Genomic DNA, 27466 nt, shown 5'->3' on the forward strand with positions numbered 1-27466 from the left:
AATGGAGGATTAAAAAAAACATGGACTCTTCAGAATATGTATTTATCTTCACTTGAATTTCTGCGCGCAAAAGTCGCCAGACGACACAATCTTCTGAACACAGCCATACTGAAAAATACAGAGAGAGTTGTGTGGAGCTGATAGTCTTAATAAGCTTTGTATCAACTCATTTGGCAATGGCTTGAATGTAACAGACGTTCATTAATATCAAAAAGTTACGCACCTAAGCTTTAAGTTGATATGGCGAACTTGCTAGCAAACAGTTGCTCATTTACATATCCAGCAGTTGGATGTTTCTGGCCAACTGAATGCAAGTTAAATATTACGTAACACTCTTTAAGCTCTTTTTAACTCCTGAGGGAAATATTTGGCCCTTTAGCTGCTGAATGCGCCACTAAGTTCAGCAGCTAGTCACTTACTGTGTCTGTCTGCTGTTTGGAGCTGTGCAGGTAGTGTATAGTGTTTGTTTTTTTATAGCTTTTTTTGCCCTTTTGCTGCCTGAGCTGAAAGTTATCATAACGCTCTGTAAAGGGGAGCAGCAGATTCAGGTGAAATTATCTGTAAGTTCATCACTGTATGGCTTTAAATGTATCAACAAGTTTTCAAAACAGAGCCTACTCGCACTTTCATAACCAAAATAAAGCAAACAAAATGTTTACTCTGGTCCACTTAAGTCTGAAGTGATAAAAGATGCGAAGTTGATCTTTATTCAGTCATAAAATAAACTGAATTTGCTGCCCACTACATGGCTAATCAATCTAAAAAGAAACGTCCCCTTGTGCAATTTTTTTGTTAATGGGCTAAAACATGCCAAACCACAAGTGTGGTCCATCAAGAGTCAATCCACAATATTACAGTTTCTATCATCCACAGAGTAGCAAAATAAAAATGTATTTATTGACAGCTTAATGACTTATTAAGTCAAGCATCTACTATTCAGTAGGTCTGTCTTCCTGCAGAACTCCTTTGCTTATTTAATTTTAGTTATGGAAAGGAAAGGGATATACTTAATAGGAGAAAAACATATTTTTATAGATGATGGATGGCGGTCTGCTCTATTTGAAACCCCCTTTCAAATAAAGATTTGAAAGCATTTAACAAATGATCTTAGCACGGCAGGCCAGTAGGCCCATTTCCTTACAGGAAGATACCAGCTCTGCAAGTGAGAACAGACACAACTGACCCTTCATTATGAAGTCCTGCAGCTCACCTGCAGATGTCAGAGCCCGGGTTGTACTGCGACAGGCGTGAGTGAAGCAGTGGAATAAGGCGCAGGTCCACCCATCTCTTCTCCCAGCGAAGCCCCGGGGACGTGGGCCAGGACGAGCAGGACAACGTGTCCTGCAGAAGTGTGAAACGCTATTTAGAAGTGCTTGTTGTTTCCCACTCAAACAATCGACATGTCAACAGTCCTGCTGCTGTTGTTGCTGCAGGTGCACAGGCAGGCCGAGCGAGCACGAGCGGCAGAGGAAAGCTGATTCACCCTCCTCAAAAGATAAAGATAGAGCATCACGGTTATCAGCAAGTGGCAGTTGCATAGAAACAACTTTCTGGCACCAGGAATGCTGCTGCGTGGTTACAGAGGGACATTTAGCAAATAATTGAAAGAAGAAGCTAATGAAAAGAGTACCGTGTTGTTAGGATGGTAGTTCAAGTGCAGGCCGCTATCACACAGAGGAGAGGAGGTCCCACTACTGTGGTCGCTGGGGATGCCTGAATGTACAGCAAGGACACACACACAAAAGGCAATAAAAAATATATTAAAAACTAAAAACACCTCCATATATTTCAAGGTTTCCAATTGCAGTGAATCACAGATATCAACACAAAGCGTGCCACTTTGTTCTCCTCCAGTGTGGGCTCCTGCTCTGTGCCAATTTGTATTCAGTTGACTGGTTTGATGGCCAGTCAACCTGGCCTATATACGCGAATGAAAGGCTTTTATGAAAGCTTTCATGTCTGATGATGGGGCTGAAGCTTCCCCATGCAAGAGCAATCAATTGCACCACAATGAGCAATGTCAATTCTTTCAGATTGGTCTTTAGCATCTTTTGTGAAGCTTAAGATGCTACCATTCCTCTCTTTTTTCCCCTCTCTTTAGCAAAGTGGCATCTTTATTTAGTGCTGCTTGTCAACATGAGTACACAAAGTCGAAAAAATTAAGCAACTGAACGTATTCTCAACGTGGCTCTTCAGGCTCTAGTTTATTGTCACCAGGACAACCAATCCTCAGACTGACATTAATACAAGCTATAAATACTCTTGGTTAATTATTTTGCACTGCGGTAATGGTGATTAAAGAGTGTGTGTAGAGGTTTCTTACATGTGCAGTCTTCACACAGAGGCAGTTTCAGAAAGGCAGGAGTCTTCTTTAGGAAAGAGACAGTAAGAGTCACTTCTTCACCAGCATTTCTCAAAACCTGGACCTGGAAGTTAAAAACGCAGGATTATTTTCATTGAAGGAGCTGTAAACTGTGAGGTTTTCTGACGATTGCTTGCTGTGATGAAACATGGTGTGCTAACGTCTGACTAAGATTGGAAAAGCCAAGATAAGAGATTTACACAGACATCAGTGGTGGAGGAAGTATTGAATCTCAGTACTTAGTAAAAATAACCAGAGACATATTTACTTTAGTAAAAAGTAGAAGTACCACAATGACAACCCTACTTAAGTAAAAGTAAAACATACCTGATTTTAAATGTACTTTAAGTATTAAAAGTAAAAGTAAAAGTGCATAACGATTTATTCTCTTAATGTCTATATTCTAATAATAAAAAATAAAAAAAACAGTATGGGCTGGGGCATTTTAATTAAGTTAGTTTTAGGTTAATGTAATTGTGCTTACCATCTGTGCCCAGCTTACATTCTGACTTACAATTCTAGTTATCTATCAGGGTGATCTGCATGAAGCTCGACTTTGCATTATTTCCCAAGGGACAGTGAATGCTGCACACATTTATTTTGCGAGAACACACAGGCTTGGACAACAAGTAGGATATGTGGCTTCACAGATGAGGAGGACCGGGTGCGTTTTTAAGATAGATATACGGGTTGTATATTAACCCTATGTGAACGGATGCTTCACATGTGACCAAGCAGAGTACCGGGAGCAGCGGTAGTACCGGGAGTAGTACCGGGAGCAGCGGTAGTACAGGGAGCAGCGGTAGTACAGGGAGCAGCGGTAGTACCGGGAGCAGCGGTAGTACAACAGGGAGCAGCGGTAGTACAACAGGGAGCAGCGGTAGTACCGGAACATGGGCGAGACTGTGATAGTGAGAGTAGGAGTAAGGGAGCAGCGGTAGTACAGGGAGCAGCGGTAGTACCGGGAGCGGTACGCGCCTGGCCAATAAATGCTATTGAAGGTCGGGTCTTGGCATGGCCATAGTGGGATTCGTAATATATCTAATATAATAATATAAGTATATAATACGCTGCAAACGCGTGACAGTCAGAAATACGTTTTGGCAGGGGGAAAAACTGATCAGAAACTTTAACGAAAATGTAACGGAACGTTGTATAAATGTAGCGGAGTAGAAAGTATAGATAATTTCTGCAAAATGTAACAAAGTAAAAGTCAAAAGTATGCACTATTGATTATACTTAAGTAAAGTACAGATACGTGAAAAATGTACTTAAGTACAGTAATGAAGTATTTGTACTTCATTACATTCCACCACTGACACACACACACACACACACACACACACACACACACACACACACACACACACACACACACACACACACACACACACACACACACACACACACACACACACACACACACACACACACACACACACACACACTTCTTGCAGTTACATTTAAAAAAGCATGAAACAGAAACAATTGACTTTGCATGTCAAAAAGATACAAATCCTAAAGGAAGAACAGATCAGCTGTCAAAAGAGCTGTTGCAGTGTAAGAAAATGAGATATGAGATGACAGCTTACCACTTCCTCGTGGCGATAACTTCTAACATTTATTCCATTTATCTGAAAACAACAGTAACAGGGTTACCCTAAATAATACTGCTGGCATCACATCACTGTAGCTGTATCTTCAAAATGATTAATGAGGCAAGCACAATAACTGTTATGGCATCTCGATGAACACTGTAAACAACAGAGTCTCATCCACAGTTGCCATGAATACAAAGCGTCTTTGGCTGGCTTATAAATGTATCCTCTGCATCAGATGAGCTGAGAGAGATATGAGTTGTGCTGGAATACATGTAACAAATGAAAGACTTGGGATGTGACATTTACCTATAGGGATGCAGTTTTGTAGACATGTGGCACATTAATTATTAAAGATGCAGTATGTGTTCTTGTGCAGAGTAGGATGAGATGTGTAGACAAGAGTTTTGGCATTTTACCTGAAGGATGCTGTCTCCGATGAAAAGCAGCCCGGAGAGTTCAGCTGGGAATAAAAATCACATTAGTAAAAAGAAACTAGAGGAGTCAAATGGACAGAGTTGTAAAACCTTTTTTAAAAACAATATACCTTTTTGTTCTTTTGATATTTTTGATATCACAACAGGGATTTTATGCTCTGCTCCACCCTAAGGAGACAAGGTATAACAAATACAGAATGAGTCAAAGACACTCAAAAGCAACACAATTGACAGAGAATCCCTCAGCTATCGCTGTTATTGCAGTTTTGACAAGAAAATAACCATTATTGTGGTTTGACAAGAAAATAATCAATAACACTTCAGACTTAATTTAAAGCTGCTAGGAGGAGCAGCCTAATCAGCGGAGATCTAAATTACCTTGATGCTCAGGCCAAACCCTCCAATTGTCTGCCTCCTGATCGTTACAGTCCTCTCCTGGAAGAGATTCAGTTAGAGCCGAGAAATGAGTTCAGTCCAGTTCCTGTGGGATCTCTTACAACAGAGCAAGTGGGAAGGGCTGCTTTTGTCAGAACTTAAATTTTATCATAATGAAATAAAAGATAAAAATGCAAGATAAAACCTAAACAATTAATTGATACATACTTATTCTTTCTTATAATTTTTTGACATTTCTTTCATTCTACAAATGTTTGTACAAATTACTGATTATGAGCAACATTTATGTAAATTCATTATTAAAAGGAATAGACATTTTGGAAAGTATGCTTTCGTTTCAAGTTTTAGTCCATGTCGCAATGACATCCGTGACGTCACAGGATGTCCTCATTTTGGTAGTTTTACATGACTTATTTTAAGCCAATCCCTGATGTTTTACTAACTCGAAGTATTTTTGTTGCCTAAACTTACCTATCTCTGTTTCACAATGTTTACTACATGTTTAAAACTGCGCCAAGGCCACATAATTAAACCGCCACTATGTGACAGTAAATAGAACATCATGTGTTGTTTTCGGAGTCTTTGGAAATCAACCAATAATGTTGTCTAGGTAGGAGGATGTGCTGGCATAGACATGAGGTTATGGACCTCACCTAACATTTGGCAAGAAAGAGATTAAGAGTACTTTCTAAAATGTCAAACTTTTGCTTCACACGTTACACAAAGTAGAACACAGTTAATTGCTTTTAACATATGTTTGATACATTTTGATGTGATTTTTCATACATTTGCAATATCCTGACATATAGGCCTACCTGTTTACAAACTATTTCATGATAATAATTTCAGCCATATCACCCAGCCCCAGCTATACAGTACATCAGTCACTTAATTGACGATTAACAGTATTTACATCCATCCAATATGTGAGACAACATTTAGATTTTTTTTTTTTTTTACAAACTAGTGATGGGTAAATGTAGCCTAGAAATCAAGACGCACCCTAACGGCAGCAAATGTAATTTGCAGCCAGGGGGTCTAGCAACTCTCCGTTGGCTTGCGAGCTGGAAAAACCAAATTCTGGCTGGGCCAATCACATTGTGTATAGAGTTGGTGGGCGGGCTTATGGCTGCTGGTGAACAGCGGTCTTTGGAAGACTTGAAGTTAAGCTTTTCTTTGAGAAAAGAAGAACAAAGAACAGCACTGAAGTCATTCTTAAAAAAGGAAGATGTGTTTGGAGTTTTGCCGACCAGGTAGGCTACGGCAAAAGTTTAATCTATCAACTAGCTCCGCTACCTTCTTCGTTGCTCTGCCTGGTTGTAGCGCTATCCTATTGCATGCAGAGAGAATTTGAATGAAAACTGTCTATCCCGCCCCTCGGATTGAGTTCTGTCAATGGTGAGTTCCCAGACCCAACATCTTGATGTGGATCTGGCTTGTCAGGCTAGGATAAATGTAAAATGACAAATAAAGTGTTGGCTGGTGCACACCTGGTAGACAAGTGCGAAGGAAAATAAAATTATACAAGGAAATTGTTAAATTCCCGCACAATGTCAGCACTAAGTTCATTGAAAATGCAATGCTTCAGTCATACTGTAGACCTCCGCCAGGCAGTGAATTCCCGCAACAGAATCTTAATTTTCCACAGCGAATCAGTGTTCAAATTATGAACACCTGTGATAATAACCTTATATCAAGACTATTTCGAGTTTGGATAGGAAATTTGGAATAGTTGCTGTCCGATCCTCTTCCCTTTCTCTCCTTATTCATTAAAATATATTTCTTAGGTCTGTTTTCTATTAAATTCTATGGATCTTAGATCTCTGGATATGGTTTGTCTCAACAATTATTGATTATCTAATTGTCTCAGGTGTTCCATGACTTGACTCCTTTTTCTAGCGGTTGTTACAGCCTGTGGCTCTAGTATAAAGATGTTGTTGTATCATATTGGGAATTTGATACCGGACACTGAATTTCAATACATTTAGTGTGCATGAACTCAACACTTTTTATTAAATTTTTGTCACCGAGACTACAAATGTCTGCACTAGGACTTCCTGACATGCTAAGGTTGTATTACTGTAGCAGGTCTTCATGCTTTCTGTTAATATTTATCATAATCACGTTTCAGAGGACACAAGCGCTTCCTCCATTTCTCTTCAAAGATTTATCCAGCAACATGTTACTGAATGAATAGTTAAAATAACGTTTTGGGAGAGGTCATGGACTCTTCTTTTTTATTGGGAACAGTGAATTTATTATTCATTCACTCATTTATTCATGTGAAGAAAAAGTTGTCAGACGTGATGTGTGGCTTAAAGATTACACTCTATACACCATGATCCACTCCAGTAGGTGAATCACTATTTAATAGCTACACTTGATTAATGAGGAATAGATTAACTGATGTAGATTTGTCATTGACATGCAGTGTCTCTCTGTGGGTTGCTGTGCTGTAACCTTCATGTATTGTGCTGTACATGTTACTGATTTCAATGTATGAGCATGTGAAGTGTGGCCCGACGGCATTTGGTAATTATGAGATGGACTGGGTTACTTACACTTGAATAAAAGGGCTCTCCTGATACACAGATGACATCTTGTTCTTGAATGGTCAGAATATCTTTGGCCAAGTGTAGTCGAATATTAAAGGGCTCCTCATTACCTTCTTGCATCAAATAAATCCCAGTCTTTGTCTGCGAACAGTCAGAAAGATAAAATCATTCATCATCCCTCCACGACCGAATTAACTGGCCATGAAATGAAAATGTCGTTGAGAATACTCGCTGCAGGATGCATGGAAATTAGGATACAGGCTGTTATTTTCTTTTTTTACTACTTTCCTTGTTAATGTTAACCATATTCAGCACTCTGAGTAATAATAATCACACATTTAGATACAAAAAAACATAGGACAAGTTCAGTATTATGGTTTCAAATAACAAGCAGATCCTCTAAAAAGCAGCTTTTTATGAGTTGTGTGCTTTGTATACATTCACACTGAAAGAACACAATTAAATCATCTCATTTGTTTTACTGCACGTGTAAGGCTGATGAGGATGATGGCAAATTAGGAACCTGTGAAATTAAGTATCTGGAACCAAGCTCACCCTCCACATTTGAATTCCCCTGCTTCATACAAGCAAGTGTGAGGACTGTGTCAGTTTCCAATGATCCATTAGAACATGCTAATCCGCATAAATTTGCATTCTGCATATCCTTCCTTCTCCCTGGCTAATTGCAATGCCTATGCTGTCCTTGACTTAAAAAGGTCTAACTAAAAGAAGCACCTTCACCTGACAAGACTGCTAATAGAAAATAAAGACACCAGTGTCAGCATCCTTGTCACCCGGGACACGCCGCTTATCAGTTAACAAGACAGTTGGTTGCACGGTTTCTATTCTTAGACAGAGTATCTCAACTACAGGTCAAACTTGAATGAAAGTCAGTTTACGGAGCATATTATCTTTAGTCTGTAATGAGTAATGTGAAGAAATGAGCCTCCGCATGCAGCTGCAGCATGAGAATTGCAATGAGTTGGGCATGAATTCACATTATTTGAAGTAATGTGTGCGCAAGAATCATTAGCCGAGCAAAATGAGGGCAGTAGTGCCATAACTGTATATAGCTGGGTGAGACAGCGTCTCACGTGGTGGAGCGTTGTTTGACCTGTTGTAGCGCTTGCATTGTACATAATTAGCCTTATCGCTGATCCTATTGTATGTCTATCTAACACACACACAGGGACTTTCACCTAGGAGACCGCTGTTCGTGTCCCATGTGAAAGGAAGCCAACTTTGACTTATTTTACCTTTTTAATGCTTAACTCCACATATGTAAGTTACGAAACCGTGATAATTTCCTAAACCTAACCAAGTAATTTGGTTTCCTAAACAGGTTCTGCACTGCAGGGGAGGGCAGGCACACTGATCGATTGCTGGACATTCGTAGTATAACACGAAAAATTAAGCATGACTTTTCGTGAGATATGATACGAACCGTTGTATGAGGATACTTTTGGAAAACTATTACGGTTGGCTGACCAAAAAGTTTGATTATTTCTTGTATTTAAAACAATATTAGACCTCCTCCCCCTCTGAAAGCTGCACATAGTTTAGTGCACTCCTGCCGTCATATGGGCTAAAGTTTGTTACCAAAGCAGTAATTATGCTGATGCTGAGGACTTCAGGGGAATTTTGAAGCAGCCATGTCATTTTAAAAAATGAAGGTAAATTACCAAAAGAAAACAGAAAGTCAGGTGCGAGAAGGAAAACAATCAGAGGGAAAGCAACTTGCTAGCAGTATGTCAGAATGGTTTATCAATGGTATATAACTTTATGATAGTTAGCTGATAATTGATGCAGCACTGGCCTCAGTTTGACAAACAGCCACAAAGAGTGGATTAGCTGCAGGTCCATCATCACCATCCTCTCCTGTTAGTGTGGCACAACACTTGGCACAAGTTTAATTGTATGTGTTTACTTGTTGATTACATTTGTGTGCAGGTGTGACAATGGATGTATTATAAGGGCAGGTGGAGCCACTGAGGCTGCATACAGGGCCCCAGATGTATGTGCTGTTCTAGCCGCATGCTTTCAGTGATGCTATTTCAGGCACTAATGCCAAGGCTGTTTATATAATACTAATCAACATTGATTGAATCCTACCAACCTCTTCATTTGAAGTCTTGAAATCCATGTGCTACTACGCAGTGAGAGATACTGCAATGGAGAAAAGATTGCGTTAGACTGCAGAGGAAAATGCTTAATAACAAGGCAGGCTCGCTGCAGCAAAACCGTACAGCCGATGTAAACTAGCACTGTTAGCAGGTTACCTAATTTCATTAAAGTTCCAAACTTAGAAAATGAAGACAAATAGATTTTTTTATTGAAATGGGCTTATTCTATATCAACTTAACTACTAGACACTAAAATCCCCATTTAGCAATCTTGGGAGAAAACTCAAGACCATTAAGTGTTAATGAATAATTCATTAGCAAAGGTGAGAACCCAGGTATCCTAATAAATGTTTCAATATTGAATCCAGCACTCCCAGAAATAAAGTGTGTTGCCATATCTGATGTATTGTCAGAGAAAGCATAAAACTGGGCCACAGCAGGAGAAATTAAAAGTACCACCACAACCTGAGTCGTATTGTGGTTTTAAAGAAAAGTCACAATAAATGCCACAGATTATCTGACTTGCTCTTTACAGACAGATACACAAGTATACAGTCTTGAGGAAATGCTATGCAAGAGCCTCATTTACATAAACCCGTTCCACTCAGTTTTAATCAGACACGACTGCCACTTGACTTGACAAAACGAGTACAGAACAAAAATGGCTCACACTTAAATAATAAAAGCTGTGCTGCAGAGGAAGTCAGAGACTTACCTCAGTAGAAAGGCCCCCAGCTCATTGTACGGTGAGATCTAGCCATCAAGCAGTGAACTGATCCCTGATCTGAGCTGTAGCAGAGGGCCTCCCCAAACCATGGCTGTCAGACTTGGGTGGTTGGAGAGCAGTGCTGTCACCTCTCCTGGCCGGCTGTGGGGGTTGAAGAGCTAGTGCTGAAGAGCAGAATGAGGCTATCGTGTAGTAAGGGTTTCACTCCTGGCGGTCCCTGATTGGTGGCTGTGCTGCAGTAACAGAAGGAGGATGTAGTTAAGGTATCATTCTGATACTAAACCCACTTGCAGGCGAGGAGCTGCTATTCAACACAAACAAAACATTCAGTCTTTAAATAAAGCTCAAAAACAGAGCTGAATATTGTTGATTCAAAGCTTCTGACTACGAATGAAAAGATGTAATCTACAGTTGCCAACTACACAGATGAGTGTGATGTCAATATAACAACTGCATTTATGTGGGATGCGGATCAGAAGCAATTCACGGCTTTATTCCCCAAATAAACATCTAGTGGAAAAAACAAAAAAGGAAATTCAAAAGCAAACTCAAAACTGTGAATCCCATTCTTCAGCCTGCGATGAAGGATCCTCTCAAACACCTCACTCATAAAAACCTGTGGATTTGTGCATATGAATGCCAAAATGCAATTAACGCATATTCTTCCATTTTTGTATGCCAGGCCTAAATGACTCTTTAAAAAGTGTTTATTAAGTTACAATAGTAGACCCTTGAAAAATCCTCCTCGTTAGTAATGCATTGTTGGCTCGATGCCACCTTTTTGTTGAGCCGTGGCATTAACCGCTATGAACATTGTTCTGCAGGATTAAAAAAAAAAAAAAAAAACCTTACAGGAAATGCATTTCAAGATACATGTAATGCATGAATCATGGACTCCTGGTAAAGTAAGTACTGTCTAAAGTAACAGCAGCCTTAATAAAACCTCATGTATTTGTTAAAAATAATATGGTACCGTCAATGCAGAAATCCTCTAGATGATGTGATATCAGATTATCTTAAAGCAGCTACAAGGAGTTTTTAATTGGTTATGACAGTCTCAATTTAATACTGATGCCTCTATATGACCTACTGTACATATGCAAAGGAGACCATCAGCAAGAAGATTGTCTATATAGTTATTTTTAATAAAAGGGAAAACGACAGAGATAGAGCTGGAGAAAACACGAAAACACACTTTGGTCTCTCATTAAACAGATGGAGAGAATTTTGGGATTTGAAAGGATTCTAAAGTGATCCTGAATGGGTCCTCTCCTCTATGTCAGTTTTATTTATGAAATACATTGTGAGACATGGTTTTACATCAATATATGAATTTAGGTTGGTAGCTAAAACTAATCTATTTTATTTTACCATCATCATATTTTAGTTATTAATCTTACAGAATCACAAATAGTTACCTCATTGCTACTCATCCTGAAAACAGCTGCATTTAAAAAAGAAAAAATAATGTAATAGTAATATAATAATATAGTAAAAATAGTTATCAAAATATCATAGGATAACGCTTGAATCTTGAATGTTGTCAGTTGTGCATCATAAGATCTAAACTAAATTTTTTGTAATGGTGATAAAGTTAACTAAAGTTAATATGTTGACATACTTTACACTGCTTATTATTAGAAAGGTATTAGATAAACCTATGCAGTCTGTTCTGCAATGAAGGTTATAATGTACAGATTGTGTTTTAGGGAGATGTTGATTCAACATTATGATCATTATGGAGGCTGTAGTTCAGAAAGTTAAACAATAAATTTATTATGATTAACATTTTGTGCAGAAAAATGCCAAAAATCTGTCCAGCTTCTAAAAATGTTTATGCTTATCTGATTTAATACCATTGGGCTCAGAACTGTAGTTGGACAAAACAAGCAAAGTGAAGACATCACCTTGAGCTGATGATAAAGGTGATGGGAATTATTATTTTTTATAATTATTTGACATTTTACTACTTCGCAAAGGATTCTGCAGACAATAATCCATAATTAAGATAATACACAATTAAAATAATCAAGGAGTACAACAACAATTATGAATACAACAAATTTGTTGTAAAATGTACTCAATGTACTACATTTCTATTAAGTTAAATATTAATATGTACAAGTATATGAAAAAAACAATGTTGCACATTTTGCAATATAACTGAGAAAACTATTATTGATATGCATTTCAAAATATATATCGAATCCTTCATGTATTTTTTTACTATGTGAATGTATGCGTGTTCCACATATTTATTATTTAAGGATTATTGACTTTAGAGATACAAAGATCAGAGTTCTCAACCTTTCTCCGCCTGCCGCTCAACATCAAGCTGTCAGAGGCGGAGACGAGCCAGCTCTGTAATGGATGTAAGATAAATCCTGACATCATTTGTGGACCTTCACATGGTCAGCTGAAAATGTGTCTGCAGCTCTGAGATGAGCACTTTGTCTTAGCAGGTGCCCTCCTGTACATCCTGTCAGGCGCCAGTACTTCCTTTTATTTTTCTGTGAGAATCCACAGATTAAATAGGCCGAAGCTTTTGTGCCTTTTAAGTCAAGTCAGCGTAACTCCTTTTACAACCACGCCATCAGATATTTTCAGTCCTACCAATTTGCCGAGCAATGTTTTTCAAATAATGCACTTGTCTTTGACACAATGGCAGGAAACCGAGAGAGAGGAGCAGAGTTAGATTGCCTGGATGATGTGAAGATTGTAACAGGACATCTCCATCTCTTGAGGACAGCTGTGGCCCTTACACGATGATGAATGGCCGTTTGTGAACGCAGGTGGAGCAGCTGTTTGCAGAGTGCTCCAGCAAATGTAGTTTTACTACTCAAAAAATTTTGATGGGTTTCACTTACTGTACTGTTCACTTGTTCTGCGACCTGGAACATATAGTGCCTGGGAGTGCAGCTTTTTAATTTGGCATGGATGATAACAGATATTATGTTACTCAAAAGAGTCCTGCCTCAACATCAACCGTGAAGTTTCACAGGATCTGCTCAGTTTATGTAAGAAAACATGACATTTCTATTGCAAGCTGCCAGCCTCCTCTGTAATGTACACCTTCCTTTAATCTTTCTGTAGAAAACACATAAAGAATACTAATCATGATTACTTATTTATTTTTTACTCATTTTGTTATCTTGACAGGAAAATACTCCTCCAACATTTACATTATTTGTTGATCAACTGTCAAAATTTTTAGCTCCCAAGAAATTAACTCTAGAGAGGCAAAATTGGTGTATTTTTTCTTCCATATTTTAGTTACGAGCAGGCCCGTTATCCAGGTGAGTTCAAAGGGTACCCTGGCCAATGCAAAGGGTTATGGTGCTAGTGTGGGTTGGATTAGAGGCCCAATTTGGAAAATGTTGTCCCACTGTCCATAATTCCTGACAGCGGGCCTGGCTCTGGTGAAGCGTGGATTTATCTAAATCTGGAGAGGATGCTGAATGTTTTGGCAGAACTTTTTACATTACATGTCATTTATCTGACGCTTTTATCCAAAGCAACTTCCAATTAAGTGCTTTCAACCCTGAAGGTGCAAACTCCAGACAAGTAGTAAGTGCAAGTACATCAGCTTTAAATAAGCAAAACTACAAAGAGTCATATGAAAGTGCACCTTCAAGATTATTATATATATTATATATATATATATATATATATATATATATATATATGATAGTGAGGAGATGTGTTTTTCAAGGGTAGTTCGAAGAGGATGTGTGAAGCATCGGTGAAGATGGAGTCTTCCACAGTAGAAGGAAGAATGGATGGAAGGCAGGAAGAGTGGACCCAGGGCCCTAGGGAATAAGCAGGTTGGAAGGAAGAGAAGGAATGGGTAAGGAAGGGAATGGAGAGGAACGGCCAGATCCTGGAGTGTCAAAATGAGGATCTGGTGGTTCACTGTGCCAAAGGCAGCAGAAAGGTCCAGAAGGATGACGACGGAAGAGAGAGAGAGGTTGCTCTAGTGATGTGAAGCTGCTTAGTGACAGCAAGGAGGGCAGTTTCTGTTGAGTGGCCAGCCTTGAAGCCAGACTGGTGGGGATCAAGAAGGTTGTTCTGGTGGAGATAGGTAGAGAGTTGATTATAAATGGCACGCTCAAGAGTTTTGGATAGAAATGGAAGAAGGGAGACAGGTCTGTAGTTATTTACCTCAGACGAGTCAGGTGTTGTTTTTTTGAGCAGTGGGGTCACTATTGCCTCTTTGAGGGCGTTGGGGAAACAGCCAGTTGACAAGGATATTTTGATGAGGTGGTTGGGCGGGCGGAGGTAATCAAAGTAAGAATTTGATTTGGGGATAGAGGGGTGAAAGAGGAAAGAGTACGGGATGGGATGGATGGTAAGATGATTTCAGGAAGTGTGGTGGAGAATGACGAGTGTATGTCATCTATCTTTTTTACAAAGTAGTTGACAAAGTGGGTTGGTAGGAGGGAGGAAGGAGGAGGTGTACTGGGGGAATCTAGGGAGGTTAGAGAAGATGGAAAAAAAATTTTGGGGGTTGGAGAAAGAGGATTACATTTTGGTTTGATAAAAAGAGCTTTTTGCTGCAGAAATAGAGGAAGCGAAGGAGGAAAGAAGAGACTGATAGGTAAGCAGATCATCTGGGTGTTTAGATTTCCGCCATTTCCTTTCCGCTGCCCGTATAGTTGATCTTTCAGCACACACTGATTTTGTTCAAGGTTACAGGATTTAGTTGGTATGTGTTCTTTGTGTGACAACATAATATGATTTATATTGTTGTTGCTAGTTATCTAGTGTTACTTTAGTTTCTATGTACTTATTTTGAAAAGTGTTGCTATACTGTAGAAACGGTAGCTAGATGTATGTATGTATGTATGTATGTATGTATGTATGTATGTATGTATGTAGACATCTTTGGGTCTCAATCTGTAGCTGTGTGTTTGCCTGGTTTTTTTGTGTCTATTTGCATCGATCTGTTTTGAGTATAACATATGCCCTGTTCAGTGAGTGAGAGTGGCAAAGAAAGAACATGCTTTAACTATTCCTCACTTGGCTTGATGGCTGCAGATAACAATTACTTTCATTATTGATTAATCTGAAGATGATTTCCTATAATAATCAGTTGAGGGTTTGGGCTATAAATGTCAGAAAATAGAGAAAGATGTTGATAAAATCAGCCCAAGGTGAATAGTACAGATTACTTATTTTGTCTGACCAATACTTCAAAATAAATGGTGCAAAGATAAATAATGTACTGTCATGGAAGAAAACCTGCAGAAATACCTGCATATTTTAGAAACTGGAACCAGTGATTTTATTTGCTTTTAAAAACATGCACATTTTTAGTAGGCTTTTTCATGCAATTAAAAAGCTCAAATGATAATGATTATTTTCTTATTTTATTGTTTATGTGTTTCATCTGACCAACAGTCCTTAGCCCAACAATATTCAATTTACAGTGAAAAGCAGCAAATCATCACATTTGAGAAGCTTGAACCAGAGACAGTTTGGTGCTTTGTCTTTTGCCGTTTGATTATCAAAGGTTCATTTTCTGTTAACTAATCGTTTCAGCTCTACATGGCTTTAATCTAAAGAATAGTGTTCAAACGTGTGTGGTGTGCAGGTTCCTCATCACCTGATAATTCCTGACACAATAATAAAGTCAATCGTCACTCACTCCTGCAGTGAACGGCTCGTGGAAAGAAGCAGCTGTTTGAACAGTTTTGTATTTGCAGAGCACATCTTGTGTTGAACAGAGCCTGTTTTGTGTGCTGCTAGAAGTGCTACTTATCCTTCTTTTCTGTCAGATTAAGTTCAATATGGATCATTTAGACAAGATAAAGTATCCCATGTTTTCAATTATTTTAAGAAGCATTTATCAAAAAATAAAGTCTTTCACTATACCTTGTAACTCAATCGATACCTGAGCCCCGGCAACAGCCAATGGGGCTCTCTAGGCCAGATGCTCATGAATGATAGGAGGAGTAAATTAGTGATGGACACATTTATAGACTGAGCTCTTGACCTTCCGGACTATGATGTATGTTTTTTGGCAACAGGGAGGCTCCAGATATCAGGTGGTTGCCAACTTAACTCAGCGAGAATTATTTCACAATTGTCACAGTTATATTGCTGGATATCAGGGAGCAGAAATAGACATACGCAGGACATTAAATTATAGCTAGAAGACATTGGTCCTGTAGCATGTTTGATACGGTCGGGTTCCTTAATTAGATTGTAATCTTTTTTTTCTTTAACATATGATATAATAGGGCAGCGCCTGTGGATAAATGGATCGGACAAGTCAAGCATGTTATCTTACATGAGGGTCTTAATTAAGTTCAACAGATGAACATGCAGCCGTTATACTACATTGAATTACATAATTCACTCTCTTAATTATACTTTATATGTATACATAGCAGGGGAAGACTTGGGGGCCTGGAAATGGCACCATGCTGTGTGTAGAGTACATGAAAGGATTAAAAAGCTCAGCATATTGCTAAAGGCTATAGGCTAGGTCGAAATGAAGCTACACAGTCAAGAGGCACATCTGCTCACTTACTAAATATAAAGTAGGGAAATGTAGAACTGTCTCTCAATTGCTCAGGCAAATTATTTATGAATTCAAACTGTGTGACATGAAACAAATGACTGTCTTGGGATATAATTTAAGTTCTGTAAATTCATGAACCTTAAATAGTAGTACATTTTACTGGAGATTAAAGCAGCAGTTAGAAACTAATGAAGTTTATGTTTACTTTATTTCCTGGAAAATTTGCATGATTCCCTTAGGGTCATTTACAGCTGCAAAATGTGATGTATTCACCTGAAAACTGCCACAATATCTGACACGTGTAAGGCCGCAACTAATTATCATCATCGACTATTCTGTTGATTGTTTTTTTGATTAATGGTTGAATCATTTAGTCTATAAAATATGAGAAAATAGTGCCCATCACAATTTCCTGGAGTGACGTCTCTTCAAAATGCATTTTTTTTGTTGGAACACGAGTCCAAACGCAAAATTCAACTTATTGTGATATAAAACAGAAAACAGCAGCAAATCACAAATTCTCAAAACAATTAGAGGTTACATTTCTTTCTGTTGATCTACTGATTGTTTCAGCCCTGCATACATGCTTAACAAATGCTTGTGGCGTATTCACAACTGGTAAAGTGCACAGAAACATATGACGGCCATTCAGTCTGTTCTGCTGCTCTCGGCTATTTTACTATTCACAGGTGGAATGTTGAATTAATTTGTTCAAAGGAAACACAATAATGCAATTTACAGCGTACAAGAAGACTGCCCTCCATCAGGGTTGAGTTGCTTCTCTAGCGTGCTGTCAAGGCAGCGGTGCTTAACGAATAAGCAGACTCTCCACATTAATCAAATGTGACTAAAATTGTCCGGCCTGGGCTACTTACATGTTGCAAAGCATAAAGGAATCAACAGAAATGCAGTGTTGGAGCTATAGATGTTATGTCTGAGGGTCTTTGTCGCTTAAGCAGTGTGCTAATATCATAAATCATTATGTGTAATCTCACCCCTTATTGCTTTACTTAGGGCAGTGATCACTTATGTGTAGCTTTCAGTGTGTTGGTCTATGTTGCAGTCCTGAACCTCTAAATCAGATGGGCTGGTATATGAGGCGCATATAAATGAGAGTTGTGTCTTCTGTCTTCCCCGCCATGAGACTTTAGTGTGCATTCGCTTCATTAGCCATCAGTCTCCACTAAGACAGACTAATGGTTTTCTTGTTGCATGACTGTAAGTGACTTTGTGGCACAGACTCTGCACTCTCTGAGAGAGATATCCACACTTTCTTTTATTTGTGCTGCTCATACATCACACCGTAATAAAAAAGCATATGGCTTCTCCTCTGTGAATTCAACATCTGGAGCATTTTGTATGGATGGTCAACCAAACAGTTGCTATAAAAGCCCCAAAGAAACATCAGGTGTGATACATTTGCCTCTCTGCTGCCGGGCTCCGGGGCTAGATTGTAATGAAGATGTCCAGCTCTACAGTGACATACTGTACACTCTCCTAGCAGCCCTTTAGATAGAACAATCGCTGCAGGGAAATGTTAAAGGATCGCTCTATTTAAAGGACGGTTTTCTTCACATGCACAAAAATCTGCAACGTCATGTTTTAGTTTCTACCTTTTACTCCCCCGGAACTCATTACTACTTTTCTATTTTTTTCTGCCAGCCTTGTCAAGTTGTTTTGTACATCATTTTCAGCACAGCACTCCTTTTCGTGATCAAAATAGGTCAGTGAATGAAGCCACATGATATTAAGAAATGAACTCATGCTTCTCTCAAAGCACTGACAGTGCAACCCTTGAATATTCCCAACATCACTTTGAATGTGTTAATCATACATAATTGATGTCACTGTGTACATTGACTGCTTCCAGTAATGCCTTTAGGACAACATATCCACTTGTGTGTTTCAAGACATTTAACTAGTTCAGATTCTTAAACGACGCGATGGGATTCAGTTGCAGGAGAAACAGCAGATTATTGATTACTTAAGTAGGGAAGATAAAGTGTGGAGGAACTCTTTGTTGTGCAGTGTAGACATTGTTTCCAGATCATGATCGATGCCAGTGTGCTTTAGATCGTGATTATATTGGGTAAAACTTAGTGACAGTCTCCTTCTTTTCCAATTATCAGCAGATCCAGACTGCAACCCATTATGGAGGATTCAAACAAGTTGTCCCTGGCTCTCTTTCCTCTTTCACCCATCTGACATATTGACCGGACGTGGCTGACACCATTTCACTCAGGCCTGATTTTCTGCCAGTGTTCCTCTGTCACTTGGCCAAACTGCTATTTGATTTAGGACATAAGCAGAAATAGGGGGGAGGGGATGCATGTGCTAGGGCATAAAATTGTCAATGACATGTCAACGTCTTTCCCCCTGTGGGGAAGTGAGACCTCCAGTACATCAAACAGATTGCTCCTGACCTATGACCAGCGAATGGACCTGCTCACCTCAGCTCAGCTCGACTCAGCATGTGCTTCTATGAGCACAGAAATCTTTGATGGGAAGTCTGATTTCTACATCTCAGTGGGCTTCTTAGATACAAAGTGATTGCCTTTAATCTTGCAGCCCATAATGAGAAAGAAACAGACCTGTGCATATGTGCATCCTGCAACACCAGTTTACAGTTAAAGAAGCAACATGAATTCTGTCAAACACTGGAGGATTCAGCTTTCTGCGAGGCTATAAAACACACTGGACCAGGAGCAGCAGCAGGCTATGCTGAAATACTCTTCAGGTTTATTACAGATGGATGTCGCCTTGATGCTTTTTTCCAAGAAGAAGCTGCAGATGAGTGATTTGTAAACATAAAATGGCCTATTTTGCAAAAAATAAAAAATAAAATAAAAAGCCTATGTTGTTGATTATTGGCATCCAGTGCAGAGAGAGTACTTTAACGCTGCTGAATAGCACTATGGATGAAAAGAGGTCTGCTGCCACTGCCTTGGCTGGAGGAACTGCGGGTGCTGCTGTGTATAGGCTACCTGCAATGTGAAGGTTTCTAAAACCCCACATAACCCCTGCAAATCATACAATAATGAAAGGGTGCTTCATCATGAGGTCCATTATAAGAAAAGTGTTCAGCTCAGTGCATCACACAAAATGTGTCTAATAGAGGGTGGGATGCTTTATTATGCATCGCATCATATAGGCTAGGTGATTGGTACATCAATCTTGGTGCACAGCATCAAGGCAGATTACATCTCAAAAAAGTACATTGTAAACGGATTAATGTTTCGTTTCATGGGTGTTTGGCATAATAATGAACTACCTACGTTCGTCGTGGACTGTATTAGGAGGCAGTGTAAATGTAAACCAAAAAAAGGTCTATGAGTCTTACCTGATTTTCTAGTAACAGGTGGTGATGTTTTAGATCCTTTGGACTCCAATCCCTTGTGTGACGATCTTTCTTATTTTAATTTATGCAAGGGTTGTTAAAACATCTCTGCGAAATCACAATGTATCCCTTGTGGCAGCATCGCCCACACGGCATCCTGGTCCGCTACACTCTGTAGCGATGTGCACAAACCGACAGAAAAACAGCCCGCACTCGCACAGAAAACCATATTTGTCCATATTTCCTGGGTAGCGGCGGTTTCAGGGATTCCTCTCCGTCGACATCTCTGGCAGAGGGTCCAGTTTCACAGCTCCGTGTCTATCTCTCTCTCGCATCGTGCTGCCAAAATGACTGAAGCTGGAAATCACATGCTACTGGTTTAACGCGCGCGTCAATCGACTTCGTTTACCCAAGGCACCCGCACAACTCTGGAACCATAAATATTAAATGGTTCTACTTTTTTTACTGTTTCTAGGGACGTCTGCTGCTCTGTCCCACATAACACCCGTGCTAAAGAAGACGCACAAACATCTCACAAAGCGTTTTTTCATGCCAATTACATTTACGTGCACTGCGGTCCTCCGCGCGCGCGCGTGCGTGTTCGTGTGTGTGTGTTCACTCGGGATTCATACAAAGGTTTGCCCGCTTACAGATGAGATCTGCGGCAAAAGACGAAAAATAATATTTGATTTGTTCCAACGCAACGCCCATATACTTCAAAGTTATTTTCACATTAAAGGCCAGTGTGTGTGAATGCATGTTACAACTTCCCTGAGCTAAATGGCTTTTAAAAGAGAAAATATAGCATGGGTGGATTTTTCAGTCTGCAAAATCAGACTCCCATGACTCAGTTTGTGTCGTCAATGAACACACCTTTGCATCTCCTCAAAATGCACACACACGCACACACACTACGTAGGCTGCAGTCACTCGGTAGTATTTGGACTATTTCCCTGAGGCCCTGGTGTGAGCAGCTGTGTGAGCTGACCAGGTGCACCTCATTTCCCATGCTGTCATGATGCCAGCTGAGGAGTCCCGCTGTTTCCCCACCATGATGCAAGTTGCTGCTCCCACCTATACCAACCCTAGCTGCATGTAGACAGCCCTTATTCACAAACTGAGGAGCACATGCAGCATTTAAGTCTATAATCCAACACAGACCATCTCTCTTATTCTGAAAGGGTTGTTTAATCAAAGGAGAAAACCTCTGCAGCTCTGGACCAGTAAGGCCTATTCTGCTTCCTGTTGGTGCTGCAGCCTACACCATGTGCTCAGTGTTATCTGCTGGTATGATTAAATGGAAGGGCTCAGTCACATCACACTTCGCTTTACAACAGCAACCTCTCTAAGTGTAATTCCACTCAGAGGCTCTCCACCCCTGTCCTTCCTAGGCTTAACTGTGATCCATTAGCAAACTAAAGTTAATTCACACCCAGATTATAGCCCTTGTAAAGCCTTCAGGTCTCACCAGAGGCCTTGTAAGAGTACTACATTTGACCTCATTGTACCTTTAACCAATCTGACCTACATGTACCATGTTCCTGATCTGATGCAGATATACTGGATTGAGATCAGTACCAATTCTGAGCCTAAAGTTAAGTGTTTTCACTATCAGTTACATAAATTTAATGACTGGCTGCCTTAACCAATCATGTTCTCTTGACACCTTATAAGTATCCCAATTACTTCACACAGTGAGATATAGAGATTTTAAATTTGGGAAAAAGAGAGCACTGCTGTGGGAATCGGTCTTCGTCTTTGACACACACCCTGAGTTGAGGTATAGAAATTGGCACCAGAAAAGAAAAAGTTGGATTGGTGCCTCCCTAGAAAACACATATTCTCAATCAGCTTCTTACTATGAGCGAAGGGGTCCTATATTACCAAAAAAAATCTAAAGTGGGATAAGTTTTGGTTGTGGTTGTCATGAATATTTAATGTTATTGGTAAACATGTCAAATTTGAAAGTTGGCTCCTAAAAACTCTGGGCCAGATAAGTGTGGTTGCATTAAGAATGAGGAATTAAAAGGCAATTACAAAGAAAAAGTGAAAAAGAAATGAAGAAATAATCACTTCTCAGTCCAGTTGTTCATCAGTCAACAGTGTAATTGGGAAGTTAACAATGTTTGTTCAAGATGTTTTAAAAAAAAAAAAAGATGATGAATGATGGAACTATGCAAACATGAATTCAACAAAACATCATCTTTTTGTAGATGAAAATGTAACCACATTGGTGAAATGAAAAGATGAAAGAAGATGATGTCTGGTAGACAATACCTGGATGTTGCATTGAGCAGCTGCTGCTGCCTCCTCACAAAAGCAAATGTTATCATTTTGACTGTGCTTGACCAGAAATCAAAATCATGTTCATGTTTTAATTGACCACATGTTTGCTGGAGTTTATTATCCCGCTATGACACAATGCAGGGCCAAGGATACACGGCTTCCTCTCTGTTCATTAATTTCCGAGTTCACAAACTACAGGGTTTTCAGAATTAGTGATATGATTTAAGCCTGCACACTGTGCTTTCGCTCCCCCTTTCATTACTGTCAGTAGAACAGCATCCACATGCTCTGAATGCAGAAAAACTGTACTGAAGCATGACATCTGCAAGACAGCATTTTTTTTCACCTGGCCATGCATGGTCTGCTTATCTTGGATATGGTTTGGTTGGAGGGTAATTTTGATTTTGAAGCATTATCTTTTACAGTGCACAATGTTTTCTGCTGGATCACCACCAAACACCACCACTCCTCACACATCCTACAGCACGTTAAATGTGTGACAGTAGCCGGCAGTTATTATGCACAGATAACCTTCCCTTCCCTTTATAATCCAAGCGGGCACAAAGGGAAACTATTCATGATCTGCAATTATGTTTTCTAGATAAGATAAGCATTTCACAATTAACTTAAGGCCTGCCCCAGACATAAGGAGCTTTTCATATCTGCTGACCTAGCCAATCAAACTACTCCAGGAGCTGCTTTGCAATATTACCATGGCTAAGCCTTTGTGTTTCTTTTTTCCCCCTGCCTTGTTACTTTTAGATGTTCAACTCCCGGCCCTCTCAGAAGAACTGAGTTGAACACAAGGGGGCGTAGACTGCTAAGTTTGCCTCTCCTTGTCCAGATCAGCTGCTGCTGCAGCAGGGATAAATCTGATTATAGTATCATGTCTGACCTTGAGAGGAAACTACTCTTAAATTTACATTTCAAGTAGGATTGCTTTATTGCATTATTGGTGAGGAGATATGTGGCTTTCTTCACACTCAACTGCATTAGGAAGGGTCATTCTCTGGCAAAGCCACAGAATAACAATGTGGATGGCAGCATTGGTCCAGTTCTTGGTTTGATCATGAAGTCACAGATTTGTCTGTTCAATAGATTTGTGTGTATAGGAAATGTGTATGCATACAGATGTAAATCTTCCTTCAATCAAGTTGTTATCTTCATCATCAAGAGTTCTGGTGTTGGTAGTATTTTCAAATTCAAATATGCCACCCATTTGTAATATAACAATCATCAGTAGCACCAAGCAAACTGTGCAGTGATTGCATTAGTAATGGCGTCTGAAAAAAACCTGTCTATCCCACTCTGCATCTCTTATTCCTTTTCTTCCTTGCACTTCACTCTTCTCTCTGCAGTTGCTGGAGTATTTAAACAAAACAACAACAAAAAATACATGCTCTGCACTTTCTACGTTTAATTTAGGTAACTCTGCTGTCAACATATGATGCCATGTTCACTTGCATCCTTGCAACACACACACACACACACACACACACACACACACACACACACACACACACACACACACACACACACACACACACACACACACACACAAGTATTGCACAAAGCACCTGTCTAACTGAAGTAAATTGCACTAAAACAGCCCCTTATGTGCTCCTATAGGCTAAAAGCGCATTAAACTCTGTGATAAAAGCGAGATTTAATTGGTTTGAGGTCCCAGTATATGTAAATGCTAGTGGGTGGCTCCTCCCATGCACCTGATGGGGAGTATTTACAGCTCTTTACAGCTACTCACTGCACTGTTTCCAAGAGCGCAGCGCCGCACCATGACACTCACTGGACATAAGCATTAAGGATTTCCGTCTTCACAAAGTAAACTCGCCTCTATATTTTCCAAGAAAAAAGTTTGCCAAAAGTTGTCCACTTGTTTTCCAAGATGCCACGCTCTTTTCTGGTCAAGAAACATACAAACTCAGCAAAGAAGCCAAATTATAGTGAGCTGGAGAGCCCAACAGGTAAAGTTTTCAAAGTAAAAGGACCTGTCCGACTTTTAAGTGTTTATGTTCTTACATGTAGTCGCGGTTTGTTTTTTTGTTTTTTTATTGCAAAAGTTTTGAAACTTTATTGGCCGGCTTTGAAATCTATGCTCTTCACTCATCAAGCGATGACAGCCAACACATGACCATTTTACTTTCTTTATTTTCAGTGTTCATCACGCCGCACATCTACAGGAGTCTTCCCCTGCCTGTCATCCCCCAGCCGGAGATCCTGAGCCCGGCAGCGTACAGCCCCATCACAGTGTGGACTACCAGCAACTTGCCGCTGTCTCCGCTCCCTAGTGACCTCTCCCCCATCTCTGGATACCCCTCATCGCTCTCCGACACATCCTCTAAAGACCATAGCGGCTCTGAAAGCCCGAGGAGTGATGAAGACGAGCAGATGCTGCCCAAGCTGACAGACCCTCACGGAGTGGACGCAGAGAAATTCCAATGTAGTTTGTGTAGCAAGTCCTACTCCACGTACTCTGGACTGCTCAAGCATAAACAGCTGCACTGCGACGCCCAAACGAGGAAATCCTTCAGTTGTAAATACTGCGAGAAGGAGTATGTGAGCCTGGGAGCTCTCAAAATGCACATCAGGACTCACACGTTGCCTTGTGTTTGCAAAATATGCGGGAAAGCTTTCTCCAGACCGTGGCTGCTCCAAGGACACATCAGGACGCACACCGGTGAGTGGATAGGGAAATAACAGAGGGGCCTTCTGTGTGAAGAGGCAGAATGGGCTTTTGCAGGAACAGACTAATTGTGTTCAACTTAGTACATGATTGATCAGCCTTTAGACCATGTTTCACATCTTACAATAGTTTTGTAGTGAGGCTGATATTGCTGGGAAAATGTTCAACTCTCAGAATGGTATTACTTCCTGTAGGTTTGGCTGTGTGTTCAAAAGAAAAATATTGCTTTTTTTGGACAAATGTCACAATCAATCAGCAACAGAATAGAGTGCTTTTGTCTTACACACTGTGTTGCAACCAGCCAAAAGTAATAGGCCAATAGATGCCTATAACATTTTTAGTCACATATGTATCTTTAACAGTGTTTTCTTTCTCATTTCCCCCTCGACAGGAGAGAAGCCATTCTCCTGCCCTCACTGCAACAGGGCTTTTGCGGACAGGTCCAATCTCAGGGCTCATCTACAGACCCATTCGGATGTGAAAAAATACCAATGCAAGAATTGCTCCAAAACCTTCTCCAGGATGTCTCTCTTGCACAAGCATGAGGAATCTGGTTGTTGTGTAGCACACTGAACTGGGATACTTTTCCACTACCAGAGAGAAAAAAAAAACTCTGTTGCTTCTTTATTTTTCCAGGAGAACTGTCAGGGAATCACATCGAAGGGGGTTTGTTCCCAAATATGCCGACTTTTTCTTCTTCTAGGAACAGTCCATTTCATTTCAGAGTGAGAAATAGCTCTGTGCTCACGTGCTTCTCGTTTCAAGCAGTGTTTCTGTGATTGCAATCGCTGTCGAGCTTTGTCATGCCGTGTACTCACCTACCTGTGCTATTCATGCACTTTCCTGCATGTCTAGAATGTTTTATATGCCTTCACAATGTTATCTGCAGTGTTTTGTACAAATGTCTCTCAATGGCTGTTATGCAGTCCTCCACTTTTCTTTATACGCACCACACAAACGATACCAAAAGGCGCATTATGAATGACAGTATACATATAACTAGAGGAATACTGAAGCCATCGTTACTTAGGGAACAAGTGCAAACTTATTTTTTAGGGTGAAAATATAACTTTTTTGCACATTAGAAACCAGTTTGCCAGCACTCAACCAGCAAAATACATTTTCTCAAGTGCCTCAGTTTTATTTGGCAATGATATGTATTATTTCAACAACAGTTTCCTGTTATATTTTTATATATTGAATGTAAGCGTGACTGAGATGATTGTATATTTACAGTGAAAACTGTGATGCTGAATGATTTTGATATTTTCATATTTTCATGACACTTTAAGAAATAAAGTTTCATGACATTTTGTTATAATTTTTGGCATCCTTCAAATCGCTTTTCATCTGTGAAGCCTTTGGTGTATGATAGGTTCTTTCAGCAGGACTCAGCAGCATTCCGTGATTGTTACACGCTTTAAATGGTATAACTTGCACAAAAGTAAATGATATTTAATACAGCTTGCACCATCTCATGTTGTGGTTATGTAAAAATGAGGAGAGATGTGACTCTGCTCTGAATCAGGCCTGAACCTGTTCCCTGTGAACCTGTCCAGACATCAAACAATCTTGAAATTTAACACATACTAGCTATATTGATCTGCACTCACTTGTTATACCCTTTGAGGGCCCATGACTTTCTTTACCTAAGTGTGTGTAAAGTTTAAATGCAAGAATGTAGTTCTCTTTAGAAAGTAATCCTAATCTCATGTCATCAATATATGTAACATGAGGAAAATGTTTTTTTAAATCTTTTCAATCATAACAATCACTGCAGGGGCACAGGGCATTCAGATTTTAATATGTTTTCACAAAAAGCTCAAATTTGCATTTGCTTTGACAACCTCCTTGCATTTCTGGGATGCTTGCCATCAAAGATTAAATAGACTTCCTCAGGCTACATTTTATTGTCTTTTACCATATGCTGTCTACTTTCGGCAGATAGAGATTAGAGCACAAAAAGTGCAACGCCTTAAGGGTTACAGTTAAAGTTGAACTCTTTCTAACAAACCCCAGAGTGTGTTCCCATTTGCCCTAATGCCCAAAAGTTGCTGACCTGAAAGATGTGATCTGACAAATAGACACTTGTTTTTCTCGTTGCGAGGGGCTGAACTCCCCTGTAGGTAGACACTCTTCGCTGTGAGTCATCGTCGTGCTATTCCAGGTGCTCACCGCCGCACTGTGGGTCGGGCCAGGTGGCTCCAGGGCTCTTCAGAAACTTTGCTGGAAAGCAGGTGCAACCAAGAGGATACAAACCACAGCCACAGGTCCACTGCGGAAACCACAGCCATGACCTAATGTGGAAACATTACAAGCAGCAGGTCCTATTATTCAGATCGTTTGCCTCATAAAAGGAAAGTGCCATCGAGAGGGCACTCTAAACTCTAATAGTGACGCTGTTTGTCCTCACTCACT

At 39.9% G+C, this 27466-nt stretch overlaps 2 protein-coding genes across 2 annotated transcripts in view; one reads left to right on the forward strand and one right to left on the reverse strand.

Moving 5' to 3' along the window:
* The window catches only part of sntg1 (syntrophin, gamma 1), a 37367-nt gene extending 16393 nt beyond the window's left edge, over positions 1–20974 (reverse strand). Inside the window, exons 1-11 of the mRNA XM_039816670.1 lie at positions 20065–20974; positions 10187–10431; positions 9465–9514; positions 7355–7489; positions 4776–4832; positions 4508–4565; positions 4380–4423; positions 3955–3996; positions 2324–2426; positions 1631–1713; positions 1211–1341 (exon numbers count right to left, since the gene is read on the reverse strand). Coding sequence (XP_039672604.1) covers positions 1211–1341; positions 1631–1713; positions 2324–2426; positions 3955–3996; positions 4380–4423; positions 4508–4565; positions 4776–4832; positions 7355–7489; positions 9465–9491 — 680 coding nt within the window. The 5' untranslated portion in view covers positions 9492–9514; positions 10187–10431; positions 20065–20974. The remainder of the gene's footprint in view (positions 1–1210; positions 1342–1630; positions 1714–2323; positions 2427–3954; positions 3997–4379; positions 4424–4507; positions 4566–4775; positions 4833–7354; positions 7490–9464; positions 9515–10186; positions 10432–20064) is intronic.
* Positions 20975–24121: 3147 nt separating this feature from the next.
* On the forward strand, positions 24122–26512 carry snai2 (snail family zinc finger 2). The gene is made up of 3 exons (XM_039814536.1): positions 24122–24329; positions 24521–25042; positions 25440–26512. Exons 1-3 carry the CDS (start codon positions 24251–24253, stop codon positions 25619–25621), a joined length of 783 nt encoding a protein of 260 aa, XP_039670470.1. The 5' UTR covers positions 24122–24250; the 3' UTR covers positions 25622–26512.
* The last annotated feature ends 954 nt before the right edge of the window (positions 26513–27466 follow it).

The sequence above is a fragment of the Perca fluviatilis genome, chromosome 11 (genome assembly GCF_010015445.1).
Source record: "Perca fluviatilis chromosome 11, GENO_Pfluv_1.0, whole genome shotgun sequence".
Classification (NCBI taxonomy): Eukaryota; Metazoa; Chordata; class Actinopteri; order Perciformes; family Percidae; genus Perca; species Perca fluviatilis.